Below are 9,780 nucleotides of genomic sequence, written 5' to 3' on the forward strand. Positions count from 1 at the left end.
GAGAGAGAATTTCTGGCGTACTTAAGCGGGAAAGAAGGGTGTGACATAGATTTTCAACCAATGATGAGACGCCACGTCGCGCTGGTCCGAACTAATTCTCAAGGTTGCGTCGTCAAAATAGCAGCTGCCTCGAAAGAACGTTCCAGGACTGGTCTCGCAGGTAAATTACGGAAAGTAAAAAAACTGCCAGCGTAATGTTCCATGTCGTACTACTAACGTTTTCGTGGGAAATGCCTGATGCCGAGTTTCCAGATATTGAAAAATTCAGGCGATTCTGCGGGGCCCAAAAAAATGAATTCGGAATTACTACAGCGATGGCGCTCTCTCGGAATGAGTAATCGTTTGGCCTGGTTAAAAGCTTCGTACACTCTGGTTGCTTATACAAGTGTTTGGCCTTCTGTAGCCGCACAACTTTGTCAGTACAGCCATGTGTGTAATTGACGCACATGCTGCCGAACTGTACTGTGATACCGTACTGTACGTATTACGAAGTAGTACCGATATTAGTGATTGGATACTTTAAGAAGCATGTTTCCTGTTCATAATTTAAAAAAGAGTATGCAACCGATATAACTAGTTTGCACTGCTCGCCACAATCGGGGTAGGAAGTTGAAGGTTGCTGCGCAACAGCAGTAGCGACTCAATAGCTAGGCCTTTTCGGTCGTCGTGGGCATCATGCTCTTGCTTGTGATCGGCCAAATAGTGCCACTCCATTTCTGCAAAAACATCTTAGAATATCGCATCCGCGTTATTGATTCACTAGATGATCTTCATACCGGGATGATCGGGCCCAGATCAACGTCGTCTGTATCCCAGCTGACGATTTTGTGCACTGCGGGAATCATGTGGTCGAACACAAACACAAGCGCCAGGGTGATCTGACCCAGCACGGCGTCGCCGAGCTCCATGGGTGTGTGTGGCTTGTACATCATTCTCGTATGCTTTTCTCTCAAGTTTTGTTGGTCTTGGTCTGGATGACGCAAATTGGTAACTGAGTCTCAAAGGCACCCATTTCATTGACCACCATTCGTGATGAGCATGTGTAATTATTATAGCAGCATAGAAATGATTAGCGTCAACTTCAGCCTGCGAAGAACCCACTTGCCAATAGCCTCTTTTGTAGATCTCAAGAAGATCGTTCATTTAGCAACACATTGCGTCATCATCGCTTTAAGTTGTGACTGTTGCTGCGATGCTTAAAAAAAACCTTCTTCAACAAAATATGGGAATTCGTTTTTTGCGTTGGTAGTGCCGTCTCGGTGGGCCATCGTGTCGTCGGACGCGAAGCGAACAGGTGACGACGGCGACCATTTTGAAGCGCGTTGAAACAAGTGCCACGTCGGAGTCGTGCCAACTGGTACACCTCGGGAAGTATGTCGTATGACTCTCGCTTTTTCATAAAGGCTCTTTAGGTCGAGCGATCCAGGCTGAAAATTCAATCGCCGTCAACTGACCGGTCCTGGAGCTATCTCCGATACAGTAGGCGTTGCCGACGACGAAACGCCTGACACAGTGACGTGTGCAGCATGTTGCCCTTCCGTGGTCCCGCGAATGGTGGCAATCCGCGATCAAGTTTATTGCATTCTGTTTCGTCAACGCTTTTCACCTTTTATCTCATGTTTATGTTGTAGAATATAGCGCTAATAATTACAAAAGCGACAACTTCAATTATGAAAATTCGGACGCATCTCGTCGATAACAAGGAGAAACATTGTGTCGCATTAGATCTACTCTATGGCGATACACCACACGCTACATATACAGTGTACACACCACCACCAGGTATTATTACCCCGTACACGACACTTCTGTCGTGACGACGAGAAAACGATGCGTCTGGAGAGACGCGTTTGCTTGAAGTTCAAAAGTGACTTCACAGTTTTCCACGTAAGCTGAAGTTGATGTCCGTAGCTGAGACACAGTCGAGCGTCCCGCAATGCAGTCTCTATGCTACGGGACGCAAAAGAACGCCGCGATCCAGAAGGTCGACGTGTACTAATTCACAAAGCTGCCGTCTTCAGACTCAGTTACCAATTCCCGCCAAGACCAACAAGACTCCGAAGAGAAGAACACTACTTCAAGAGAATGCTGTACAGACCACACACACCTATGGAGCTCGGGGATGCCGTGATAGACCACATCACGAGTGCATTCGTGCTTGTGTTCGGCTTTATGGTCCCCGCTGTACACAGCGTTGTTAGCTGGGAGACCAACCTCAGTCCCATCGTTCCGGTACGATAAACTGCACCACTGACAAATCGGCTGGACTAACGTCAAAATTATGTTTAATTAAAGAAATGGGCTGGAGACATAAGCCCAGTCAGCAAAAACAAGGCGCTCGATTCGCTGCCCCGCCACTAATTTGGCTTAGCTCGTGTTGGGTACTGGTACTGTTTCACTGCGCGACGACGGTACCATCAGCGTAAGGAGTCTGAATCAACTCGACCTTAACAGCGAGTGCCCGCTTACATACTGCTTTAATTTATACTTTTTAAACATGCGCTGCTTTGGCCCTGTAGCACCTAAAAAATGTTGTTGTGCTTTTTTGGGGAGCTAATTCAAGTACTCTACAAAAAAGCGCTTTCGAAAACGGTATCTTAAAAAAAAGCAATAGGAGCTTATATGTCGCTTTTAAGTCTGACGTTGAAAAGTGCTCGCTTAACTGAGGGTCGCTCTTAACCACGCCATGGCACAAAAGCTGTGATCCGATTGGATGAGCGCTTGCTAGGGCTAGAGTTTAAAGTAAATAAAATGACAGGAAGTGCCACGGACATTCGCAAGTGTCATGGCAAGGGGCAATTGCCATGTGCCATGCTACTTTTAATTGCATTTATGTATATTTTAAAAATTGTTTTCATGATGGCACAGTGGCAGGTCTATTCGTAACCACGCCATGCCATGGCTCAATCTCTAGTGTCATGGCATGGCACACGTGGCAGTGGCTAAGAGCCACCCTGAGAAAAAAGCTTTCTGTTTTTCTAAAAGCACTTTGATTTCGAATCACTTTTTCCAATGACATTTTATCAAATCATTGCGATAAAAAATAAAAAGGAATTCCAAAGGTGTTAAACAAAGCGTTTCTTTTTGAAAAAACAACGACTCTTAATTATTTTGGCTTTCTAATATGATCAAATATTAATTGAGGCCTTTTTTCGAAAGCGTTGAAAAATCGAGCTCTTACCAAACGGTTTTCGTTTAATGGTCAGCCAGCCATCCGTCAAACCGACGTCTACCACAAACATCAAGATGACCGACTCCGCCGGTGCGAAAATGAACGCTGCGACCATCGCCGAGCCCTTCAGCTTGGCCGTGCGCCAGTACATTGAGCAGGACATGGGTGGCGTGGGTCCCAAACTCGTGGGTTTGCTGGCTCACGGCCCAAGAAGTACGCCGAGTGGACGGGCAAGGCCTGTGCACGCGACGGCATCCGCTACGAGCTGCGCGAAGTGCCCAAGGACGAGCTGCTGGAGGCTTTGGAGAAGGCCAACAAAGACTCGGATGTGCACGGTATTCTCGTGTACTACCCGTGCTTCGGCGCCTTCCCGAGCTTCTTCGGTGGCACCATGGACGATTTTTTGCGCAACAGCATCAGCATTAAGAAGGACGTGGAAGGACTGTGCCAATTCTACCGTGGCAACTTGTACCGTAACATCCGCTACGTAGACGACGAGAAGACGCAAAAGTGCGTGCTGCCTTGCACACCTTTGGCAATTGTCAAGATCCTCGAACACCTTGGCGTTTATGACAAGACCAAGCCTACTGGCGACCACTTGTCAGGTGTTAACATCACGGTTGTTAACCGTAGTGACATTGTAACAGCGAACGTCTCCTACTCGCTCACTTGCAGAGGTCGTGTACGATGTCTGGACAGTGAGTACGACGGAAGAAGTAAGCGTTAACACACTACTCGCCCCACACTTGGCAGATTGGGAATTGCTGGAGCTCCACCCTTGGTGGACTCCGTTAGAAATAAAAATATCAACCAAGTATCTAACGGGCGAGTGACTACCAATACTAAAAAGACTTCTGGTTTCTGAGACTGCGTCGTCCAGGTCTCATACTCCCCTGAAACTGGAAGTCTTCCTTAGCTTGTTTGCGCGTCATCTGGGTCGGATTGTTGTTCTGGTTCTTCATCTGTATCCCCATCAACTTGAGTACACAGGCATTCGACACCAAGCTACTTTCGATGTTGGCGAAACTTGCCCTTACCCAATGGCTTGGTTAAGGCATCAGCAGGCATGACCTTAGACGGCATGTGTTTTACCACAATGTAACCAGCATCGACATAGTCAATAACCTTGTATATCACCAGATCTAGACACTTGATCTTGTGATGTCCGCTGGAATGTGTCATGACCGGAACAGCTGCAGCATTGTCCGTCCAGAGAAGAGCTGGAAGCTCGACAGGAACTTGTAGTTCGGCTAACAAGTTTTGTAGCCATCGAATTCGATCTGCACAGCAGCTGGCTGCTGTGAGCTCAGCACTGCATGTATCTTTAACTGCACTGGGCTGTAGCTTACTTTGGTATGCTACAACACATCCACCAAGTGTTACAACTTGGCCAGTAACAGATCGACGAGTGTCCATATCATTGCCGAGGTCAGCATCAGCATATCCAGCGATAGAAAGATGCCCTTTGCAGAAACGTTTGGTAGCACCAATCCATAGGAACTAGTCCCCTTCAAATACGTAAGAGCGCGTTGAGCCAGTCCAAAATGTTCCTCTGTATAACAGTCAAGAAACTTGCTCAAGACACGAACCGCGTTCGCGATATCGGGTCGCGTACAACGCACCAAATACTGTAGGGAACCAACAATTTGACGAAATGGTAGATCACTTCTGTTTACGTCAGGTCCGTAGGGTTTGCTGGGTCTCACAGGTTTTACTTTTGGGTCCATTGGAGTACGGACCACACGAGCAGTGTGATCGCCATATTTTTCCACAATGTGTTGAATGTACGATTCTTGTGACAACGTGACTCGTGTCGGCTCCACTTTTACATTCATGGCCAGCAAGAGGTTGATCTCCCATAAGTCCTTTAGCTTAAATTCACTCTTCAACTGTGAAATTAGCCACGTAATACCCTCATTTTTAGCCGCAATAACGACATCATCAACGTAGACTGTAAGGAAGATAGGAGAGTCGTCGACCCACTTGACGTAAACGCCATCTGCAATTATGCTGGATTTGAAACCAAGCTTCACTAGATATCTCTTCAAAGTTGCGTTCCACGATCGGAGGAGCTTGCTTTAAGCCATATAAGCTCTTCTTCAACAAGCACACACGTCCAGTGCCATCGTCGAACAACTCTGGTTGCTCCATATACACGTCGACATCCATCTCACCGATTAGAAATGCCGTAGTGAAGTCAATTTGGCGAAGTTCCAGGTCATAGTAGAATGCGAGCACAATGACAACACGGATTGCCTCCATGCTCACAACTGGAGAGTATACTTCCCAATAGTCTGAACCAAACACTTGCTCGAAACCCCGGAGAGTAAGTCGAGCTTTGTAGCGTACAATTTCTCCGTTTCGATTCCTTTTGATGACAAACACCCAGCGACTGGTCATGATCTTAGTGTCCGACGGACGGTTCACTAAAATCCACGTATGATTCGCTTGTATGTCAGAGATTTCCGTTTGCAAAGCTTGCCACCACTTATCACCATCAGGACCTGCAAGCGCTGCACGAACTGACTTGGGCAGCTTGTCCGTAGTTGAGATGAAGTAATTGGCAAGCGAATAGCCATGTAGCCTTACGTTTGGACGACGTGTACGTGTTGATCTGCGAAGCGTAACAATTGGGTCTTTGGTGTGTGTTTTCCGACGTCGCTTAACTTCAACCAAACCCGGTTGTCGCTTCTTTTCAACGTGTTTTGTGCATCTCGTATCATTCTCATGTCCATCGACACGAATTATAGAAGTGGAGTCACAATTTGGAGTATCATAAGTCTGGGCCAGCTCCCCTGTTCGTCTGTGTTTTGTTGGACCTGAGTTGCTATTATCAAACTCAAGCTCCCCCGCTCTTCTAACTTTCGTCTCTTCCACTACATCGCCTCCAACCTTAGCATCCATAGGACCGACTTCATCGGAGCTATGCAATGCCAGTGCAGTTTCATCGCTGCTACAGGAGCTCGAGTAGTCATGAAGAGGAAGTCTTACATACGGGATTGAAACAGGTAGCACCACACCAGGCTTCTTCGCGTAGAACTTGTCAAGCAACTGATCCACATAGTCAGCCGCCACTGTCCACTGTTCGCGAAACTTTACGTCACGAGACTCCACAATGTGTCCGGTAACAAGATCGAGGACACGATATCCAGTCGTGGATTTAGGATATCCTAGAAACAATGCCTCTTTCGCTGTCGTATCTTGTTTACCTTTCCGTCTTTGCTTAGGGACGAAGTACGTTGCAGCACAGCCCCACACACGTAGACCAGATACATAAGGTATACGACCTTCAAATAACTCGTAAGGTGTACTGTCTTTAATGGCTTTGGATGGTGAGAAGTTGCGTATCGTAACCACAAACTTGAATGCCTCTCCCCATAGTTTTGTTGGAAGTCCACTGGTTACGAGGAGAGCGCGAACAGATCGCAGTACTACACCATTCATCTTTTCGACGAGACTGTTTTCTTCGGGTGTATACGTATTTGTATACAGCGGACGAACTCCATTGTCTCGGAGGACTTGTTGTAGCTTTTGATTTACAAACTCAGTTCCTTGATCAGACCCCAGGAATCTGACAGGTCGCTCACATTGCTTCAGCTGTAAGATCAACGTCTTCAAGTTGTCTGTACATTGAGACTTTTGACGGAGTAAGAAGCCCCATAGGTATCGTGAGTATTCATTCTCCACGAGCTGAAACATCACGTTTCCAGCAACCGAAACCTCACCATAGTGACAGACATCGGTCATCAGTTTTTCACAACACCTTATTGATCGACATGGAGACACATTCTTGTATGACATTCTTCGCGATTTTGCTAATGTACAGCTTAGGCAATCCATCGCATCTCTAGTGCGCTCACTAGGAGAGATCGTCATGCCTGTAGCCATCCGATCACGATGGAGCTGCTGCAATGTTGCAAAATTCACATGACCAAAGCGAAGATGCCACCGAAATATCGATTTACCTCCAGCCACAAATGATGCAACTACTTGAGGTGAATTACACAAACCACGAGTGCGATAGTAACCTCGACTCTTGACAAACACTATTGCTGTCGGCCCCTTCCATAATAGCCGTCTTGGAGGTCCGTCCTGAGGATACTGTGACTCACATTGCCAGCCTTGCTCTTCAAGTGCATTAACACTTAGCAGATTAACGTGACATCCAACAACATTACGAACTCCAGTAAGAACGCAATCAAGCGCTTCTCCAGTTTCGCCACGTCTATCTTGTGTGGATAGGAAAGATACAGGCAATTGAGACACCAAATGTTCCGTTGTTACTTCTCCTGTCCACGATTCATGTGGCGTGTTCGTCTCCACGTAGTGCGGGAACTGTTTCATAAGTGACCGGTCAGCGCAGGTATGCGTAATAGCTGCTGTGTCTGATATCCACTCCAATGAATTAGAGGTATCAAACGTCGACAATAATGTAGACCCAGTACTTGACACAGCACAAGTATTTTCAACACGACCGATCATTCCCAATGGTAACGGCTGAGGAGGTCCACCTTTGTTTCCCCCATATCCTCTAGAGCTATCCCCGGAATTGTTGCCACACTTTGCTTTTTCAGCATCTACGTTGCCGTGCTTCAGATCAAATTTGAGCTTACGACACTCAAATTTGTGATGGCCTTCTCTATCACAATAGAAGCACTTGCCCTTCTTTCGTTTACCAGGACCAGACTTTTGATTGGCTTTGCTTCCTCCTTCACTGGATTTAGCTCCACGAGATTGTGCTCCACTGGGTTTAATCCAGCTAATATGTTTACTAGATTTGTCACCAGTTTTCTGTTTCTTAGCCACGTGCATGATCTTCGAGTTTCCCTTTTCCTCATCGCGGACGATCTCATCCATCTCGGTCTCGGACTTCAGTGTGTTCAAGACTTGCTGCAGAGTGGGTCGGGACCCGGGAGCTATGATGCGAGAAAACTGACGCACGACATCTCTGTGTGTCTGCACTACTCCCATGAGAATCACGTCCACAGTGAGATCATCATCGATAACCTCGACCCAGATTAGCCAACGCACGACGTGTATCGTGAATTTCCTGAAGCCAAGAATCCATCGTCTGCTCACGAGTGTAAGTTGCGTGGAAGAATTGCTTCAATACCCACACGTAATTAGAAAACTCACGCTTAGTATGGTGTGCTTCCAGATCTTCCGACATTTCCTTGCCAGTTGGAAGATCACACATACGCTCAGCGTCTTCAACTTTAGCACCTCGAAGCAACGTATCTTTCACAAAGAAGTCCAACATATCGTAGCGCTGTTGAAGTTCCCCATTTACAATCGGACGCTGTACGGATCCATCGATCAGACCCCAAGCATTAAATCGATGTAAATAGGCCATAACTTGAGCGCGATAGAGGTTAAAGCTTCCTGCCATTTTTGGTGGGTTTTTGTTCACATCCAACGCTAGGCTAGGCGGTGGCAATGGTATCCTTCGTTGTTGTTCTTCATTAGCGTGCAACCTCGCTGAAGCGTTCACCACTGGAGTTCCAGTCAAAATGAGTGTTGAAGTTGGTGAGCTCAACGCAGAAACAGACTGCGGCTGTGGAGACTGAAGGACAGGAATCCCGCCAGCACCACCAGCCAACGGACCTACCAGTCCAGCCGCTACTGACGCTGCAGGCGCTGATACAGCCATCATCCGTCGCGACGCGGTCGGAGACGGAGTACCAAGTAAGTCTGACATCGAAGGCAGCGTCCACGACATCGTCAGCGTTCACGTAAGTTCTGGAAGTTTACTCCAATTTTGGGCTCATAACCCTAACAGCGAACGTCTCCTACTCGTTCACTTGCAGAGGTCGTGTACGATGTCTGGACAGTGAGTACGACGGAAGAAGTAAGCGTTAACACACTACTCGCCCCACACTTGGCAGATTGGGAATTGCTGGAGCTCCACCCTTGGTGGACTCCGTTAGAAATAAAATATTAACCAAGTATCTAACGGGCGAGTGACTACCAATACTAAAAAGACTTCTGGTTTCTGAGACTGCGTCGTCCAGGTCTCATACATTGTCGGCCGCCCATTGGCTGCTATGCTTGCGAATGACGGCGCTGACGTGTACAGCGCCGACATTGACTCGCTGTACCTATTCCGTCGCGGTAAGCTCATCCCGAGCGAAGAGACGCAGGAGACGGCGTGTAAGAAGTCTCGTGTCATCATTACTGGCGTCCCCGTTAAGAGCTACAAGCTGCCGCTTGAGTGGGTCAGCGAAAACACGGTCATCATCTACGTCGCGTCCTTCAAGAACGTGGACGATGCCGAGCTGCTTAAGATAAAGGGCGTGCAGTACGTGCCACTGGTGGGTAAGGTCACGGTGGCCATGCTCGAGCGCAACCTGCTGCGTCTGTACGAGAACTTCCACTGGAAGCCTAAGAAGGTCTGGCAGTAAGAGTGTGGATGAGGATAGAGAGAACACCTCCCTCACCGCTAAAATGCATAAATCTTCCTCGTTACAGGGAAATTCACAGCGTGTGCAGTACCGTAATACGCTAACTCCATCCAATTACAGTTAATAGCGCCTATGCTGACTCCATTATCTCTACATGCACTAAACTGGACGCTGTGACTTTATTCTGGTCGTTCACGGCTTTCGCTC

General features: G+C 47.5%; 1 protein-coding gene across 1 annotated transcript; it reads left to right on the forward strand.

Annotated features, from left to right (window-relative positions):
* Positions 1 to 3,270: 3,270 nt before the first annotated feature.
* Positions 3,271 to 4,225, forward strand: PITG_14344 (tetrahydrofolate dehydrogenase; the record flags this gene model as incomplete). The annotated part of the gene is made up of 3 exons (XM_002898777.1): positions 3,271 to 3,357; positions 3,387 to 3,870; positions 4,089 to 4,225. 3 exons carry the CDS (start codon positions 3,271 to 3,273, stop codon positions 4,223 to 4,225), a joined length of 708 nt encoding a protein of 235 aa, XP_002898823.1.
* Between the last annotated feature and the right edge of the window lie 5,555 nt (positions 4,226 to 9,780).

Source organism: Phytophthora infestans, genomic scaffold, assembly GCF_000142945.1.
Source record: "Phytophthora infestans T30-4 supercont1.34 genomic scaffold, whole genome shotgun sequence".
Classification (NCBI taxonomy): Eukaryota; Oomycota; class Peronosporomycetes; order Peronosporales; family Peronosporaceae; genus Phytophthora; species Phytophthora infestans.